The following is a 19,724-nucleotide window of genomic DNA, read 5'->3' as shown; positions in this document are numbered from 1 at the left end:
ACCCGCTTAACCCAATCCTGTCCATCACTCAAAGCCCAGCTCAGTGCTGCCTCCTCCCTGGCCTGCTGTGAATTACATATATCATTCCTCTCACTTGACCCTCTTATCTGGATTAGGGAGCTGAAGACTTATGCAAAATCCCTCTCTGCTAACCAATAGTTAGGTCTTGCACAAGTCACAATCCACGTGAGCCCTGGTTTCCACATCTGTAAACGGGCATAGAGATCCCACTTCTCAGGAATGCTCTAGGTCTTGAGTCTAGGGGTTAACTGAGACACAAACCAAGTGTTTATGGCCTGTCTCCCCTCTTGGTCTATTTTGTTTTCTCTGTTCCTCCAGCCCTAGAGCAGTGCCGGGCACATGACAGCTACTCAATAGTTTAAAACCAATGAATGAATAGCAGCCAACATTGACTGAGTGCTTTTTAGGGTCAGAAACTCTTCTGAACTTTTCACATGTTTTATTTCATGGACTAGAAGGAACTAAGCTAAGAAAATGTAAGATACTTTCAGGGTGCCAGTGCCTCCAGGGCAAATAACGTGCTTATGTTCATTGTGGACACTCAATAAGCATTAGTTGCAAGATTGATCGAAGGAAGGAATACTTGAATCAGAGTTCATTTGCCAGGCTGCCTGCCACCATAGCCTAATGGACAAAGCAGCTGGCAGCAGAAGGTCCTGGACTACAGGTTTTGTTTGGGGGAGGGGAGGGAGTATGAAATCTTCCTGCTTCATAAATCTGTCCATGGCTGACCGGTTAGCCTTTGGCCTTGGTTTCCCACGGACCTTGGTCCCGCCTGTACACCTGCTTTGGTGCTGGTATCAGGAAGCAGCACAGCAACGACCAGGCCTTCTGGGGGAGACTAGTCCTCTAATAAGAAGTCCGGAAATGCCCGGCCGGCATGGCTCAGTGGTTGAGCGTCAACCTATGTATCAGGAGGTCACGGTTCGATTCCTGGTCAGGGCACATGCCTGGGTTGTAGGTTCAATCCCCAGTGTAGGGCATGCAGGAGGCAGCCGATGCATGATTCTCTTTCATCATTGATGTTTCTATCTCTCTCTCCCTTCTTCTCTGAAATTAATTAAATATATATATTAAAAGCCCAGAAATGAACAGGCTAGGGGGGCTGGGTCCTGATCTCCAAGGCTAGTCCAGGAACCTGAGTCTTGATTTCTCCTGGAATCAAGAATGAAAATGCCAACCACCAGGAAACACACAAGCTGCTCTTTGGGATCCTATGGAGGAACATGATGCACTTGCATGGAATTTTCTCCCCGGGGAATGTAAGGGTTAGGGGTGTGTTACTGGTCAGAGGAGGTCGGAATGCTCTGCCGGGCTAATGGGTCGCTTTGCCTAACAGGAAATGCCCACGGGGTGTGTTGGGGTGGGGGTGGGGTTGTCCCTTTAGTTGTGTAATTAGATTTCTGGGGAAAGAGCGTTGGCTCAGGAATCCAAAGCAAAGAAAGAGCAAGAGGGACTCGGTGGAGAGTGTGTGGCTGGAAAGGGCCTTGGCGGTCCTGCTGTAGAGCCCCTTGTCTCGGCGGCTGCCCAGCCTGAGTGGGGACAGAGCGGCTCCCCACTTCCCTAGAGCTTCCCTTACAGGAGGGTGCAGCGGTTGCTGTTTCTCCTTCTCTCCTGCCTGGTTTCTGAGGATTCTGGAGAAAACACGGGAGACTGGAACACAAAGCCCGGGCCCGGGACTTTTCCAAGGAGCTTTGTTCTCCTGCTGACATGGGCAGGTTCTGGCGTTGGGCTCACCAGGTGTTCTGAGAAGTGCTGAATGGATGAACGACACCTGGGCTAGAAGCGGGTCTCGCAAACCTCGTCCCCGGTGATCTCATGCTTAGGGACTGAAATTCCAGGCAGGCCTCAGATGGCAGACCTTGCTAGAATAAACAGGACTCACCCTGTGCCCAGTCTTGAAAAAGACCTTCCTTTTCTAGACCATGAGAGCCAACCTTCCCCAAATAAGGACAGTGGAATAATTCACTGAGCGACTAGTTTCCTGCTCCCTGTACCCCCCTCTGCCCAACCCCAACCCTGTTTCTAGCAGAGCCAGGCCCTTCAGGAGCGGAATCTGCAGGGCAGACAACAGAATGTTTTTAAGTCGGTGGTTTTAAACTCCCTGAAGAGGTTTCACCAGATGTCCCGAGGAGGAGAGAGAAGATAGGGATATCACATCATAATAAAAAGAGCTTTAGCTGTCACCCCCTCCTCCGTACTGGAGAGAAGCTAGGGATCTGTGAAACCCCTCCCTCCCCCCTCCCAGGCATCACCCTGGGAGCAAAGCCTCAGAAGAAAATGGGGCCTGGTGATCATAGGTGGGTGGATCAGCGCTGGGCTTCTAGACTCACCCAGGAGTCCCGTGCCCCAGGTGAGCATAGAGCCACCAACTCCAAGGCACCACAAGGCCTGAAGAGAGATGTCTGTGGGGACCCTCATGCATTGATATTCATGTTCAGGGCGAACAGGAGACTCTCAGGTTCTGCTAGTCAGTGATGACTGAGACCAACTTCCCATCATCCCTGTGGGACAGTGATTTGGAGTTGAATTTTGATTTGGTTTACACACCTGTCTGGCACACCTGTGCTGTGGGCTGAGCTTCACACTCACTGTATAAGGAAACAGCTCCTTGTTTTTTTTTCTCTCTGCCTCAGATACCATGATTCTAAGGACGCCACAGACTGGCTGGGGGTTGAATCAGAGGACTGAGTGATGGGCCAGGCTGGGTGGGGAGGTAGAGCTCTGGGCTCTAGAAAACCCACTAATGAGCTTTGCGTATCCCCCTCACCCACCTGGCCTGCTGCCTGTGCTGTGGACTGGAGTCCTCAGCACCCTGACCAGGACAGATGTGGGTCCCTGCTGGCCTGGGCCTGCTGGGCCCTCTGGGAGCAGCCAGGCTGGGAGCCCTGATCTCTGGGGTGACCCGCCAAGTGGGGACACAGTTGAGTAGGTGAGGGTCTCACTCCACCTCCGCTCTCCCATTCCCAGTAAAACAACAGCTAATGGTTTCTCAAAGTTCCTGTCTTAACCAACATGTCATTTCAGCTCCAGGGGCCAAAGGGAAGGGCGGGGCCTGGGGCTCACTTTTCTGTTCTTCAAATGGCAGATGGGCAACAATGAGAGTAGCCCTTCTGGAGGGCAGTTAGAGGACCTGCAGGCTGCGAGCTAACAAAGCCCTGGCCGCGCTTCCAGAACCCCAAATTGGGTACTTTCAGGCTCCACAAAGCCTGAGTCTGCCCTGGAGAGGAGTCCCTGGAGGTTCCCAGGCCCTGCCTCCCGCTGGGACAGCCCCGGACAGTTGCCCGCATTTGCCTGGATTCTTGGCAGAGCTCTGCTGCGATCTGTACAGAACTTTGCCCGCATGACTTTTCACCTTCACGGCACCTTGTGAGGCAGGGAGGAAAGTGAAAGCTAAGGAAGCCACCTAATCCAGAACTGAAAGGGGGTTTAGAATTTCTCTGCCGGAATCGTTGAGGGCTGGAGATGAAAGGCCTGCACTGTAATTTGCTCCCCCGAGTCTCTCCTCCCCTCCTGGTTGTCCCACAGCCTGTCAGCAATGGCTGCCCTTCCCCCGTACCCATGTGTAGACCTCCTTGTCTGCGCAGGTAAACTCACTTATTAACGTATGTTGTATGTAACAGCGTGTCAGGAGCTAGGCAGGGCGCTATAGATAGGGAACTCATTTAATTCTCCCCAAATCCGATGAGGTAGGCACCATTATTATACCCATTTTAGAGGTGGGAAAACCTGATGCTCAGAACATATTTTGTCATGAGTTGTGTTAGAGTAGAACTAGAATCTTGAGTCTGATCCTATCGGATCTCTCTCTCTCTCCAGAGACATATATATGTATTATTTCATATGTATCCATCTTGCCACCTAATACTTGGGGTTAGGGTCTGTATTGTATATTTCTTTAAAATCTCCGGATGCTATAGATCAGGGGTCCTCAAACTTTTTAAACAGGGGGCCAGTTCACTGTCCCTCAGACCGTTGGAGGGCCGGACTATAGTTTAAAAAAAAAACTATGAACAAATTCCTATGCACACAGCAGCGGCAAAAACACCCGGTGGGCCGGATAAATGTTTTCGGCGGGCTGCATGTGGCCCACGGGCCTAGTTTGAGGACCCCTGCTGTAGATAACATTCTATAGATCTTATAGATAAAATACAACTGAGGCCCAGAGTTGTTGAGTGATTTGCACAGAGTCACACAGCAAGTTAATAAAACGCACTGGGCCCGGAATTCCTGCCTGGGACTCAGCTTGCAGAGGGCTACCCATGGGATTGGGGGGCATTAGCTCTGGCTCTCAGATGAATGAATTCATGAAAGAACAAGAATAATTGGCCACGAGAAGAGTGAGTCGTTTAAGAATCAGTGGGCTTAAGACCATCCCAGTCAGATCTGGTAACCAAGGACATCCACTGAGCTTCTAAGTGATATAAGTGTAACTTCCTGGTTCCCTCTAGTCCAGGTCAATGGCCAGAAGGATCCTGCTGACCTGTTGCCATTAATGTCTTCCCTCTGGATCCCATTCTCCAGTTGAGGGGATTCTAGGGTGATATTTACTACCTCTTCAAAGAGAATCCAAGGAAAACAAAACAATAATTCAAAGGGGTAAAGGCCTTTTTTATCCCTCCCTCCCACCCCCTCCTATGGCCAGCAGCACTCTCTGGAGCACACACATCCCCCCTCCCAATCCCCCCGCCCCAGCCACTCCTTGCAGAAGGTACTCTATGACTCAGGTGGCTTCCCCCAGGGCTTTACAAGAGCAAGCATGAGGAAGTGGGTGTGGAAATGCGGTAGGAGATACAGCCTGGGGTGGGTGAGAATTTCCTTCCCTGGAGACAGGAATGGATTGCCCTCCTGGGAGCTCAGGGTTGGGGAGGAAACTCGGTTGGGGAGGGAGGCTGTGGGGAGAGGGAAGACCAGAGGCCCGCATCAAGTGCCCCCTCCCATCCTTCCCCATGCCAGCCGTGGGCGGTCTTGCAACCTTGGTACTCACATCTGCCTCGTTCCAGAGCCCTGGGATGCAGAAGGATTCGAGCAGGTCACTGCCACACAGCAGCAAGATCCGCAGCTCTGAGGAAGGGACAGAGTTTGCAGAGGGAGCCTGTGAAGACCTGGGAAGCATGCGGCTCTCAGCCGCCTTCCCCGTTGCACCCAGGAGTCTCCCCCCTGGGGCTCCCAGGCACCCCTGCACCATGGTGTGTGCAGTGCAGAAGCTTTTGCTCACCTCTCCCTCAGCTCGTTCACAGACCACCCCTGTCTCCTGTGGGAGGATTACTTTGGAGAGGGTCTGATTTGCTGGGTACTGAGGGGTTTCTGGGGTCAGGATGGCCCGTCACTCTAACAGAGACGGAGCCAGCGATGTGCCCTAAGGTCTCAGGGTCTCTCTCTGTTGCTTCACATCAAACTCAAGGGTCAGGGGCATTGGCTTCTCTGATGCTGTGCCTTGTCTGGGTTTGTCTCCCATCACAAATGCCGACATGAAGTGGGAAAGGGGGGCATTGAGGGCACCTGGGGCAGTAGCTGAGCTCCTCAGATGTCCTCTCCTTCCCTGGCCCCTGTCCTCAGCTGAGGGCTGGAGAAGCGGTGCCGAGCACCCCTTGTCTGACTCCCAGGCACACTCCCCGCTTGTCAGTTGTTTTTCTTCCCTCGTTAAGCGCGCTCTGAATTAGCCCAGGGAGGCCCATCGTGGTTTAAAACAAGCAGCAAACTGACTCACTCATTAAAACCCTGGGGTTCTTGGAGCCACAGAGGAGAGATCTCTGCCTGGGGCGGGACTCAGTGGTGTGTTTAGTTTGGAGCCATCCCAGGCCCCCTGTCAAGAGGCTGTGGCTCTGGGCTTCTTGTCTGAAACAGTGAGCCTGCCTGGCTCTCAGCCCTCCAGAGGCCGCTGCCACCCCAGGCCCGGAGGCTGAGGTGGCTTAGACCCCACAGCCAGCTCAGGGCCTGACAGGGCCTTTCAGACCGTGATGCTGTCCCTGCTGCAGGTGTCCCCGATGGTTCAGAGGGAGGCTGCTTGGACTGACAACAGACAGGGCAGCATCTCATCTTCGTCCCACTCAAACCGACCATCCTCAGGGAGCCCCATGGAGCCCTGGGGGCTTAACTCCTAAATATTCCTGCCTTCCCTCTCCTTCTCTCCCCTTCCCTCCCTCCCTCCTCCCTTTCCCTCCCTTTCCCTTTCCTCCTGATGTCCTGCTATAGCCGAATGATCTGTTTATGTGCAGGGACCTTAACTTACCTTTATATCCCCAGGGCAGACAGAGTGACCTGCACACAGTAGGTGCTCAGGACATATGACTAAGTGAACTGCAGACCACCTGACCAACAGAGGCCATGCAGGCAGGCTGTCTCAGAGCCTCCGGGCGGTCTGGGCGGTCTGGGCTGGCCATCATGGCCTTTGCCCTTATATCTTGGGGGCCTGGGAAAGTGTCGCCCTAGTCAGCGATGCCTCCCTCCCTCTATGTGATGCCCTGGGATTGCTGGCCCGACTCCCCACCTGTGGAGAGGAACCGGCCTTGGTGTGGCTCAGAGGAGCCAGGCCAGATTCTCTCCTGGGAGCCTGTTGTTCCCGGCCTCCCACCAGGAGCCAGAGAGCCAGGTCAGTTCCCTGTTGAAAGGCTGAGGCTCAAACTCCAGGCACCTGAAAGCTCAGTCAGGGGGCTGAGCCCAGAGGATGTGCTGGCCCTCAGCTCTCTCTCACTCAGTGGTTCACAACGGCGGGTAATTGTGTCTCCAGAAGCTGGCCGCGTCTGGAGAGGTGTTTGGTTGTCGAGACCGGGGAGAGGCAGGGATGCTGCTCGACATCCTACCCTGCGTGCGGCAGCCCCCACAAGAACCTCTGCTCGGTAGCCATGGGAATGAATCTCTTTTCTAACCCCCAGCCAGAGCCTCGCTTTCCCACTCCAGTAGAATGTTGGATTATTATTTTGTCAAAAGCCAGAGCACCGAGAGTTAGAGTGGGGTCTCCACCTTCGCTTACAGGACCAGAGCAGATGGATTTATCACAGACCGCAGGCCCTCACAGGGCTTGGGAGTTCACGTGTGGCCACTAGAGGGCAGCAGTGATTTCTCCCAGTTTCATGCCTGAGACAGGAGGCCTTTATAGCCCACAAAGCCTTTGGTCTGGGGTTGCTTCCTCCCCACCTCCCGCTAGCGGGGCAGCGAGCTGGTTAAGAACATGGAGCCAAAATGCTAACTGAGCTAAGAGAAAAATGGCTTTTCCCTTCTCTTGAAGCGTGCAAGGGGATTGCAAAAAGAGAATGTGTGAGCCAGAGGGCTTCACAGCACGGAGGTCCGGGGAGGCAGGGCAGCTCTCTCCCACTTCCCCATTTCCCCCTGCCCAGGGATCCAGGGCCCACAGCCAGAGTCAGTGCTCTCCAGGCACCCTCCCCACCCAGGAATCTGTGCTATGTGAAGCCCAGGCCCCTCAGCCCTTCCCAGCTCCACCGCACACAGAGGCAGCCGCCACCTGTGCCAGGCCAGGCATCCATCCTGACCCCTGTGGCCACCCAGCTTTCCTTCCTCTGAAGGAAGAGTAAGTAAGATGGGGCGAAGACTGCCCTTCCCGAGGCTGCAGTGAGCGCTGGGCGCAGAGCAGAGCCCTGTGCAAACCCCATTGGTTTTGCCTCTCGGTAGGAGGGAGCTCTGCTGGTCATGAAACTTCCCCGAAAACGAACTCCTGGCCAGTGTGGAACCTTGGGGACGGGGGTGCAAGGCTTTCGCTCCCATCCTGGCCTTTGGGTTTGGAGGCTGTGGCCACTGTGCACCTGCCTGCTTTGGGGTGCCCCCAGGAAGCCAGGTACCACTTTCTGTGGCCCTCAGACAGGGCCGTGCCAGTAAATAAAGGATATTAAAATATGGTCAGCTACTTAGGAAGTGAGGAGTTTCCAGTACTCATTACTTTGGTTTTTAACACAATTTACTTAACTGTTACTTGATATAATTTAATTTTTTGTATTGGCTGCATGTAACGGCCGCTTCACAAAATTCCTGGAAACCTTGCAAACGGTTCTAGCAAACCAGCGAGAGCTGAGCCGAGTGCACAGGACCCAGGAAAGCCCCGGAAATGATGTCACAGCTGCTGGGCCTCCTGGGAGGACCTGATATTCAAGTGCAGCCCACCTCCCAGGGTCACTGCGGGAGGCCGTGACCGCCAGCCCCAGACAGAGGACTGCGGGAGGGGGCACCTGCAGCATCTCCGCAGCTGGACCTTGGAGACTGCGCGTGTCTGCTGGACACCAGGCTGCCCCTCCCCCTAGAGATCCAGGCATCCCGTTGCCACCGACCCTCTGCATTCTGGAACCTGTCTGCTCTTTCCCCAGCGTCAGATATTTGTGTCCCCCCATATCTCTCATCCACTCTGGAACCTTGGAAAGATTGCAGTTTTCTGGTTTGCTCCCCAGGTTGGCCAGGACTCGGTTCCCTCCCTGGGGCAGGTTGGCTCCTTTCCACCTGGCAGCTCCGGTACCCGCCCTCCACCTGCTCTGGCCTTGAGCCTCCACTGCCCTCGCATGGACGGTAGATGCCTTAGCCTCAGCCCCAGGCTGCAGGGAGGCTGTGGGGCAGCTTTTGGCTCTCTCTCTACCCCTCTCTATCCAAAGGTCTTCTGCCTCCTGTGCAGTGGAGTGGGCAGGCCTCTCTGGCTGGCACTGAAGCTCGACTCTCAGGTCTTTGGATGAGGGAGGCTCCAAGGGAAAGCTGCCCAGGGATCAGGCCTCCCTCCTGGGAACTGGCGAGAGTGCAGTTACGAGGCAAACAGGGGGATCACTGAGACTTTGGTCTTTGCTTGGGACTCTTCTGAGAGTAGACCCGGTAGCCACCCTGGCCCAGGGTTTTCAAGCCTCTCTCCGCCCCCACTTTGCCCGTGGTAGAGGCAGGCGGCTCCCCATGCCCCAGCCCTGCTTTCCCATCCCCACTCACCAATCTCCTCGTACCGCATCACCGTGCCCAGGTTGGCATTCTCATCTGGGGGGAGAGGGGAACACAGAAGCATTAGGGCCCCGACTTCTGGTACCCAACCTGCAGTCTGCCTGGGCTCCTTGGAAGGAGTACATGGGAGGGGGTGGGGGGTGGGGATGGGGGGTGCTTGCCTCCCTGCACAGGGGGCATCTGCGTAGCGTGAATGGACAGCACAGTCCAGCCCAAAATAGAGAGGGAGCATCTCCCTGGGCTCCTGGGCAGACGTCACATTTCGGGGACAGTCAGCATTAGCCTCGCTGGGGAGCCAGTGACGAACACACACGCTCCTGCTGAGCGCCTTCTGTTTCTGTATTTTAGGGAAGAGCAACGTCCTCGAACCAAGGGAGGCAGCTTTGAGTCACACGGAGGTGGCCCTCTCTCCTTAGGGGTGACGTGGCCCGAAGGGCAGGCAAAACAGCCTTGGCGGTTTTCCACGGGGCGGGGTGCAGCAAGAGCCCGAGGCCGGTGTGAGCGACAGAGCCTTCGGCGCCAGCCTGCGCGTGTGCAAGGCCTGCGCGGGGGAGCACGGCGTGCACAAAGCCACGGGGAGGCCACTTTGGTCCCCTGCCTCCCTTCCTCCTCAGCTGTCCCTCTTAGTTCCTTCTCGAGACGCCTGCGATTGGGAATCTCAGAAATGGCAGGCGTCAGCCCCAAAGCGTCAAAGGGGAGAGGCCTGGGCCTTTAGCTCCTCCGCCAAGTGGGACTGGGGGCTCGGAGAGTCCCATCCATGCGGGGTCCATGGGGAGCAGCCCAAACCAGAGGGAATTAGGGAAAGTGTGTGTGTTCTCCCGCCGCCAGGAGGACAGGCATGCCTGAGCCGGAAGGACCTGAGCGGGGATGTGGGCCCCCTGAAAACTCCTAGGCCTGTAGACACATCCTGGGGGGGTGGGAATGAGCCCATCTCCGAGGGGGTCTCCCAGGCAGCCCAGGCCCTGAGGGTCATGCCCTCTGCCTCCCAGAACAGCTCCACCAGCACCACTGTTAACTTGTTTTCTTGAAACCATTGTTCTGTAAATGGTCATCCCATAGCAGGTGCTGGATGGGGTGAGGGTGGGGTTGGGCGGGGGGGGGGGGGGGGGGCGGGTGTTTCTGGATGAATGAAGGGAGGAGGGAAAGAAAAGAGGCAGGACTGGGAGAGAAGGTCCGTGCTCCTTACCCACAAAAGTGAAGCGCTCCACGGGCGGGCGGACGCAGCAGATCCGGCTTAGGCTTTCTCCCACCTTCCCCAAGATCTTGGCTGCGGGAGAGAGCAAGACACACAGGGACAGGGAGAGAACCACTCACAACTGGCACTGGGTAAGCCCGGCCTCGGGCCCCCGTTAACAGCGGGGCACACTGGAGGGGGGCGGGGGGGGGGGCGGGCAGTGGGCGGTGGAAGGAGGGTAGAGAGAAAGAACAGAAACATGACAGCAAAGATTCCTTCTCATTCACAGTCCAAGGCACAGCATTTTGAGCCACGGACTGGCGTCTATTCTCTGGTCATGTTTATTACATGGTTGAAAAATCGGAAAATATAGAAGAGGAAGATATATGAAGAAGAAAATAAATGATATACCAATATGTCAGTGCCACTGACATATTGACATATCATTTATTTTCTTCCATTTTTCAAATGTGTATCATGCAGCTGTGTCTGTGTAACATCAGGTGGGTTATATCCTGTGTTTAAAGGGCATATTGGCTGTTTGCTTATTTATTTTTTTTAATATCATGAGCTTTTACCCACCGCTGAACACTGACCCCCAGATCCAAGGAGCCTGGGCCTGTGGCAGAGGATTCATGTGGAATAATTCCTGCTGGTCATTCCTTCCCATGCAGACGGCCCTTAGAACAATCAGACACCCTACTCTGGCCAAGAGGTATCTGGTTTTCCATCATCTCTCTGGGCTCCAATCCAGACTTTTTTTTTTCCTGAGCCCCCACCTGTGGCTGTAAGTGAACTATGGAACTCTTTCCTGTTTATAGCAGCCTATAAATGACATAATCGCTTATGGGGTCCAGGCTGGAAAAGTAATACCAGGGTCTGCTTCTTGCAATTGGCCTGGAAGAAAATATCAGACAGAGCGTAGACCTTGGAATCAGAAAGCCCTGGATGTGAATGCTGGCTCCTGTGCGTTTCAGCCGTGTGTTCTGAGGCAAACCATGTCTCCTCTGCCTCTCACGTCCATGGGAACGTCCTATCTCTATCGCAGAATCACTGCATTCGAACAGAAGCTGGGTAAAGCACTGAGCACGGTGCGGGCACCCAGTGCTAGGTGTTGGGTGGCTGTGGGGTGGCCCCCCACCTCTCTGTCACTGAAGAGGGGGGTACGAGGGTGGGATTCTGGATATAGACGGCCTGGGTTTGACTCCTGGTCCTGCTACTTCCTCGCTGTTTGACTTGGGCAAAGTCCTCAACCCCCTTGGGAGAGGCAGAGGACAATGCCCTCTTTTGTATCTTTCATTTCCATTGAGGCAGTTTATATTTATATTATATTTATATAATTTATATTGATATACAGTAGAAGAGTGCATACCCTCACCCCTGTGTCTCTCTGTCTCTCTAATCCTGGCCATTTCTCTCTGACCCTCTATATGAAGGGTTGTCGCTATGGAGACCACAGCATCAGCATCACCTTGTTAAAAATGCAAACTCTCCCCCTCCCAGACATACTGAATCAGATCTGGGGCGGTACTGAGCAATCTGGACTTTAACAAGCGCTCCAGGCAATTCTGAAGCCGGAGAACCCTCCGTACGCCGGCGTTCCCTACCTGCAGTGGGCTTGGTGGACACATTGCTGTTCTGGTACATTGGCTGGGTGTTCTCGTTCTGGGGCTGTCCGATCACGGGGGTCATGGAGGGGGTGTTGACATTGGAGAGGATGCAGCCGGTCACCCGCTGGGGGAAGAGAAAAGTTCAGAGTCAGTGCCATCAGCCAAGTGACTTACGGAACGTGTTTCTAATCATCTCCAAACACACATGTGCTGTCCAATGGGGTGTGGTGTTGCCCAGACCTAGGTTCAAGGTTGAGCTCTGCCCGCTTCTGTCTGTGTGACCTTGGATAGGGACTTAACTTCTCTTGAACCTCAGCTCAGGAGTCTAGCATAGAGAGGCAACATTTCCAGGTTGTGCTGGGATTATACGAGGGAGGATATGCAAGGTGTCTATGGAGTGCCTGGCGCGTGGCAGGAACCTGGTACCCCCAGCCCGTGCTGTAACCTCTGGATAACATGCATACCTGCCCTCCCTGCCCGCTTCGTGGGGCTCAAATGAGGTCATGTCTGCACAAGGGCCATGTGAGCTTGGGAAAGGTCATATAAACACCAGGCACTATCGCCATCTGCCGCCTCTCCAGGCCAGAAATGCCAACGGCAGGGCCAAGCCAGAGCGGTGCCAGGCAGAGCAGGAAGCGTTTGTGTTGCAGGAGGGTGGGGCGGGGCCCTGGGCAGAGCGGGCCAGTGTGAAGCCACATTCCAGAGCCAAGCGGAAATGCTATGTGTATTCAGCATTGTCCTGTGTTATCCTGCACTGCTTCTCTCTAGGGCAGCGGTTCTCAACCTTCCTAATGCCGCGACCCTTTAACACAGTTCCTCATGTTGTGGTGACCCCCAACCATAAAATTATTTTCGTTGCTACTTCATAACTGTTATGTTGCTACTGTTATGAATCATCATGTAAATATCTGATATGCAGGATGTATTTTCATTGTGACAAACTGAACATAAAGCATAGTGATTAATCACAAAAACAATATGTAATTATATATGTGTTCTCCGATGGTCTTAGGCGACCCCTGTGAAAGGGTCGTTCGACCTCCAAAGGGGTTGCGACCCACAGGTTGAGAACCGCTGCTCTAGAGCTTCAGAAAACGGAGCAGATACCCAGCATTCGTCACAGCTGACCCAGGAGTGAGGGGACAGTGGCTGCTGGGCAACAGAAACAAAGGATGAATTTTCAATCTGTGTAGCCTTGGAAGAGCCATTGCTGATTCCAGGCCCCTTCCCTGCAAGCCAGCATCCCAGCCCCTGCCCACCGCCCATTCTAGATTACTGTGCTGTTGCCAGAGGACCCCCAAGCTCCAGGGCTGGGGGGACCCTCTGAAGGTATTGCTGGTGGAGTGGAAGGGACAGTCTGCCCCCTTTTTAATGTTATGTCACCCCCAGATAAGAAAACGCCACATTCGCACTTAATAACTGGTCTGGCAGCTGAGGAGTTTCCTCCTCTTGCTGCGTGCATCCTAGTTCTAGGCTAGGGAAGGAGGAGAGGGCAGGCCGCCTGCCCCAACCTGTCCTCGTCAGTTTCTCAGAGGACTTCCCAAATGTGGCCTTGAGCCACTTCTTAAGCCCCGTGCCTGTCTCTCCGATGGGTCTACTCTCCCTGCCAGAAACCCAGCCTGATGCTAGGACTGGGGAGGCCAAGGGTTCTTAGGAGGCAGCCCAGCTCCTGCTCCAAGCCCGGGGCCATTGAGAGCTACATCCTCTGCCCATCTGTGCCTGTCACTGCTGCAGCTGGGGCACCTGGCACAGCTTCTCTGGCCCAGGACCATGCCTCTGGGCATTGCCAACAGAGGAAGGGGCAAGGAGCCCAGGCACCTAGACAGCAAAACAGGAGCCAGGCATTATGGCTGGCATACCCGGGGCCCAGGCATGTCTGTGGGTTTCTGGAGTCCTCCCTTCCATCATGATGCCCGGGCTCCTGGGTGACTATTGGGAGCACAGGTCCCTGTGGCCCCTCAGCTGATACTCAGTGTGAGAAAAAATGTATGGGCAGCCACTGAGATTTTCAGGATGTTTGTTACCACAGCATCTCTTAGCCTGTCCTGACGGATATGCCCTTAGACAGTAAGACGGGGTGTCCTGTATCACGGAGCAGCACAGGGGAGCAGCCAGTGCCATCCTTCGCCAGTCCGTTCAAGGGGGCCAGAAAAGACTCGGGGTGAGTGTGAAGGGTTCTGAAAATGGAGGGAAGGGACATGGGTTTTCTTCAACTCCCTGGGCCTGGGGGAAATCTTAACGGATGAAGCAACTGCCTGCTAGTCCTCTCGACTCCTCTGGTGACCCTGGACGGTCTGGAGCCCAAAGGCTGCGCGTCTGTTAAGATAAAGCGTGGTCCGTGGTTGGCATAGTGTGGGGTGGCCAGGGCCGCGGACAGCGCCCCAAGGAGGAGATGGGACAGGCCCTTCGACACAAGCACAGATGCGCTGGAGGGACTCCCTGTGGGCAGAACAATGGCGTTGGATTGTGGTTTGGGGCTGGGAGGGCCCTGCAGCAGGGTCGGCCGCAGGCGAGCAGAATGGATTGTGTCTGGCCTTAGGGGCTGGGCTTCCTGCTTCTCTCCTTTCACAGTGGGAGTCAATGGGTTGGTGTTGGTCTGTGGCGGGTGCAATTGGCTGGTGTGCAACCCGTCCTCACCTGGCAACCCGGCCACAAGCCCCAGGCACCCTGCCGTGCTCACTAGGCAGTCACTGTGTGTCCTCAGACACGCTGGCTCACCTCTCGAGCTTCCTTTTACCCACGGACACAGCAGGAGCTAAAACGCTGTCTGCCCGTGGGACTCACTGAGGAGGAACCCGTGGGGATGGCGGTACAGTGGCTGGCAGTGTGCAGGGTGGTGTGCAGCCCTCAGCACAGCGTCCTATGCTGGAGGTGGGGGGGGGGACCACTGGGTCCCAAACAGGTGGGACAGGAGCACCTGGCTGCTTGTTCCTCCTCCCAGAGGCCCTCCCTTCTCCTGCCTTTCTCTGCCTGGTCTCCGTCTCACCACACTTTCTGAAGTCTTCTGCCTGTGGTCCTCATCCCACCTTGAACTCGCCCCCAGAGGATGAAAACAGCCCCAGGTCACATCCAGCAAGGGGAGCAGGGCAGGTGCAGTCCCTGGGGCTGCTCTGGGTGCCTAGCCCACCGCCCTCCCGTGTGCTGCTCGGGGCCTGGTTGGTGAGAAACCAGAGTCCGAACCAGGTCAGGAGGCCAGTGGCGCCTTCCCCACAGCCTGCCTGGCTTCTGTGGTCCCCCAGCACTCGGCGCGGCCAGCTCACCTTCATGAGGTCGCGATGGTGTTCCAACACGCTGCAGGTCGTCTGCCAGGTGTCCTGATAGCACTCCCAGGGGTCCACCCTGCACAATGGGGGAGAGAGGGGGTCTCCCTTGGTGTCCAGTCTCTCCCTCTTTTCTTCTTGGTTCCCTCCAAAGACCACCGCCCAGGGCGCTGAGCAGACCTGGTCATGCTGTGTAGTTAGATCTCAAAGCTGATACAACATGGGCTTATACGCCTCCCCGAGCCTCAGTTTCCCCTCTGTGAGAGGAGGGGTGTGTGGGCTGACATGCAGGGACGCTGACACTCGTCTGCTCAGGCGGAACCCCAGGCCCAGAACTTCGAGCTGCAGGGCTGTGGGGAGGCTATGTGATCGCTCTGGGCGCTCACTTTTCTGTAAAACAAAACTAACAGCAGCACCTCTCTTGTGGGGAGATGAGAAAGGCATGATGAGTGTTGGAGGTAAAGTGCCCAGACGAGTGTCTTGCTTGTATCCTTACCTGCACGACGGGAATTCTCCTCGGGGCCTTATAGGATAGCGAGAGCCAAGCCCTCACCCCGCGGTGGCTGCAGCCAGCTGAGCTGGGGAGTCTGCCCTGTCCCTCCCTGCGCAGAGGTGTGCCTTGTGGGCACGGGGGTGGGCCTGGCCATGTGCTCCTCACACAGATCACTGTGCACGAAGAGCAAGGATGGATTCTTAATCACCACTGTCGCCTCCCTTCACGGCTCTCATTCTGGCCCACCCATCTTCTCCACACGCTCTGCGCCCCTCCTCCTGAGGTCGACCTTCCTTCCTTCCTTTTCCTCCTTTTAAGGGAACCTCTAGGTCAGCGGTTCTCAACCTGTGGGTCGCGACCCCTTTGGCGGTCGAACGACCCTTTCACAAGGGTCGCCTAAGACCATCCTGCATATCAGATATTTACATTACGATTCATAACAGTAGCAACATTTCAGTTATGAAGTAGCAACGAAAATAATTTTATGGTTGGGTCACAACATGAGGAACTGTATTTAAAGGGCCAGAAGGTTGAGAACCACTGCTCTATGTGCTGCTGATGATTCCATGGGGGAAATGACAGTGCACATGGTGGGCCATTATTTTTTAGAAACGTCATCCACTCATGCAAATTACAGCTGTAGGCAAGTTGGGAGTGTAATTAGCATAATTAGCAGAAGGTTGCTTTAATTACACGGCAGGCTCAGTGGGTAACAGCTCTGCCATCTTAGTGGAATGTCCCTGGGAAAGGGAGCAAACGCTCTCCCGCCCACACCTCTGTCCCACAGTCAATCTGGGGCCCCAGAGACCCCAATTTGGGAAAGGAAATAGCCAAGGCCAGGCCACTCACCTGGAAAGCGAGTGGGGATAAAAGTAGGGAAGCATTTTGGGTTTTCTGGCCATGCCTCACCCCAAACCCAATGATGTGTTTGGAAGCTCCAAGAATATTCCTGGATCCAAAGGTGTCAGAGCAGATGAAACACTAGAAGCACCCTCTTTAGTGTCATGGGCCCCAGAACTTGGTTAAAAATGTAAGTTATCAGTTGGGCCACCCCTGAAGGTCTACATAACTATTGCTTGCATGGGGCTGTTTTGAAACAAACAACAGGTCCAAAATGGAGTCACTTGTGCTAAGCTCACTTCACCAAACCAGAGTGTCATACCTAGCTTAAGAGCAATTTCAGTCTCTCCTGGGATTATTATCTTAACCAGTCAGTCTAGAATTTCCTGGTCAGCTCCTGGTGAGGTACTTCACCCGATAGCCTCCTCCTGCCCCCAGGTAGGTTACCTAAGCCCGAAACAATCCACTCTCTCCCTTTCTGCCTATAAAAGCCTTCCATTTTGTGTAGCTCCTTGGAGCTCCTTTTTACTTGCTAGGTGGGATATTGCCTGATTCATGAATCTTTGAATAAAGCCAATTTGATCTTTAAATCTATTCAGCTGACCCGGCAGGCCTGGCTCAGTGGTTGAGCATCAACCTATGAACCAGGAGGTCACGGTTCAATTCCCAGTCAGGGCACATGCCTGGGTTGTGGGCTCGATCCCCGCTGTAGGGCGTGCAGGATGCAGCCGATCAATGATTCTCACTCATCATTGATGTTTTGATCTCTCTCCCTCTCCCTTCTTTTCTGAAATCAATGAAATATATATTTAAAATATATATATATACTCAGCTGAATTTTGTCTTTAATAGGATTACTATCTTCCCTGGCCTCCCGACCCCTGCCCAGACCCATCCTTTCTCCACCCACCCCTGTGAGTCCCAGGGCCACCCGCCTCCGGCATCAGCAGACCAGCCCTACCTGATCCAGTCGGAGTTCTGGACGGCCAGCTGACACATGATGAGACGATGCCGGCTCGATACAAGGCCCTGGGAAGCAACAGGGCAATCATGGGACCTGTGTCTGCTCCCAACCACCTCCCAAGACATCATTCGGGGCAGCCCATTCCAAAAGCACAGCCATTTCTCGGTGGTGACAGGGAATGAGGGTGTGCCCCCTTTACTTGTCCATCAGACACAAGACAGGCATGGAGGGGCAGCAGGGAAAGAAGAGGAATGAAGGGCAGGAGGAGGAGGAGACCACCCGCAACAGGGCCCATGGATGAGCCCCCACCTCTCGGGGCAGCCATGTGCCCAGCACAGAGATGAGACTCAGGCTCCCCTGGGGCCCACCAAGTTGCATGGGGGTGCAAGGGGAGTGGCTCCTAGATTGTCTGGGACATGTGGCAGGGATGGAGGGGCAGGAAAGTGACTTTGTAAAATCAGATTATAAAAGGTGTAAGTCTTTTTTCCTCCTAAAATCCCAGGAAAGACCTGCCTTGCCCATAACCAGCCGATAATTAGGCATCCCTGCCGAGCCACAGTTGGCCCTCAGCGGGTGTGACTGCTTCTCTTCTAATGAGTTTGGACTGAGCCTGGCACTGCCAGCAGCTGCCTGGTCGTGGGCAGTTGTTCCAGCTGCTGCCCAAACCAGTCCCTGAGGTCTGGCTGGTCCAGAGATGGGAAACAGGGTGCCTGCTACCAAGCATTTTGCTTTGGCAGGAATCACAGCAGAAATGGCAGTGGGGCAGTTTGATACCAGAGGAGGCATCAGGTCAGGAAGTGGGGGGCAGGGGAGGTGAGGGAGAAAAGGGGCAAAGCGGAGCCCACCTGTTTTCCGTAGGAGTCGTGGACAGGAGAGACAATCCCGCCAATCACAATAAACCTCCCGGTTTTGTGCAGATAATCTCTGGCTCTTTCTAATTAAGAGAAGAAAGCCGCACATTATAAGGAGGAAAGGGGTGGATTAAAGGCGATCATTGCAATCAATACATTCAGCTCTAGAAGGCTTACCTCCGATCTTTCTTGCCATTTAAAGAGAAAGTGCCAACTTTCAAAGCACAAGTTGGGGATTCAAAAGGTGAGGGAGCCAGATTTCAGCCCTCAAAGCAAAAGGATTTCGAACTCCAGGGGATTAATCCAGTTTTAAAGGGCCTCCACTCGACGAGCCAGTGTGGTTTAGGGGGATTTGAAACAAGCCCCTCACTAAGAGCTGCTGGAGCAACAGAAGGAAATGTGCTCCCTCTGATCACGTGCAGACATTCTGACGCGCAGGAGTCATTTTTTAAAAAAGAAGCAGCAGCAGCCTTCTTATGTTAGGCAAGGTGAGCTGGTTGCCTCATCTAGTTACTCCGAAGAGAAAACCCACCAAAACAAATTTACAGAGCCTTCTGCATAATTAGGGAGAATTAACCGTCAGGTCAAAAACCCATCATCACAGTGAGTTGAGGAGCATTCAGCCAGAGAAATGTATTCCCCCTGCCCCCCTGAGGAAGGAATTTGTGATGTTGCTTTTTCAAATTGGCCAGCCACGCCCCATTTCATTTTCATGAGAAAAACTCAGTAACCTAGGAAGGGGATGAAAATTTTGGCCCTCTTATTTCTCAGGGGGTCCGCTCTACAGCTCTCTCGGGGCCTGAGCTTGTGCCGCTGAGGAAGCGAGGCTTGAGTTTATTTCACAGGTGACGGACTCTGTAAGTGCGCCTGGGTAGCAAGGCTTGCAGTGCAGTTTAAAAGCAAGGTTCCAGGGTGACCCTGCTGGCTCTCCTAAAGCTTAAAAAATTCTCATCACATTTCTTTTAATGCCAGCTCTCTTAGAGTTGCATTTTTAAATAACGAATAGGCTTTCTTTCTTAGCACAGCTTTAGATTGCTAAAACATGTGAGCAAATAGTGTATAGAGTTCTATATACTCAGCCCCTTTATCTCCTCCCCCACTCCACGCACACACACCATTCCCCCTATGTTATTAGTATTGCCTTGCATTACTGTGGTACATTTGTTACACTGTGTGGGTTCATACTGACATTATTATTTCTAGGCCACAGATTTACTTTGTGTTGTAGATTTCGATGGTTCCGAAGAAGCCCTCCTTGGGTTCAGCAAACTCGCTAGAGTGGCTCATAGAACTCGAGAAACCCATTTATTTGCTAGATCATGAATTTATTACAAAGGATTTTAAGAATAAGAATCAACAGCCAGATGAAGAGACATGTAGGTTGAGGTCCCAAACAAAGGAACTTCTGTCCTTGTTGAGTGTGGGGCCCAGAACCTGGAAGAGTAGAGGAAATTTCTTCCTTCCCCACAAGAAAAACTCAGAGAAGTGGGGCTAGAGGGGCCCTTCCTCAGCATGGTCTAGAACACCCATAAAAACCTACGGCGAACATCAGACTTTACAGAGAAAGACTAAATGCTTCTTCCTGAGAT

At 53.9% G+C, this 19,724-nt stretch overlaps 1 protein-coding gene across 2 annotated transcripts in view; it reads right to left on the bottom strand.

The window, feature by feature from the left end:
• NMNAT2 (nicotinamide nucleotide adenylyltransferase 2) overlaps positions 1 to 19,724 on the bottom strand; it is a 101,524-nt gene that overhangs the window by 9,440 nt on the left and 72,360 nt on the right. For both annotated transcript variants that reach the window (XM_036344594.1, XM_036344595.1), the window contains exons 2-8: positions 18,130 to 18,218; positions 17,282 to 17,349; positions 14,988 to 15,066; positions 11,725 to 11,851; positions 10,130 to 10,210; positions 8,935 to 8,979; positions 5,009 to 5,085 (exon numbers count right to left, since the gene is read on the bottom strand). In XM_036344594.1, the coding sequence (XP_036200487.1) occupies positions 5,009 to 5,085; positions 8,935 to 8,979; positions 10,130 to 10,210; positions 11,725 to 11,851; positions 14,988 to 15,066; positions 17,282 to 17,349; positions 18,130 to 18,218 (566 nt within the window). The remainder of the gene's footprint in view (positions 1 to 5,008; positions 5,086 to 8,934; positions 8,980 to 10,129; positions 10,211 to 11,724; positions 11,852 to 14,987; positions 15,067 to 17,281; positions 17,350 to 18,129; positions 18,219 to 19,724) is intronic.

The sequence above is a fragment of the Myotis myotis genome, unplaced genomic scaffold (genome assembly GCF_014108235.1).
Source record: "Myotis myotis isolate mMyoMyo1 unplaced genomic scaffold, mMyoMyo1.p scaffold_m19_p_18, whole genome shotgun sequence".
NCBI lineage: Eukaryota > Metazoa > Chordata > Mammalia > Chiroptera > Vespertilionidae > Myotis > Myotis myotis.
The sequence above is the reverse complement of the archived record's forward strand: the minus strand, read 5'-3'. Positions and strand labels throughout refer to the sequence as shown.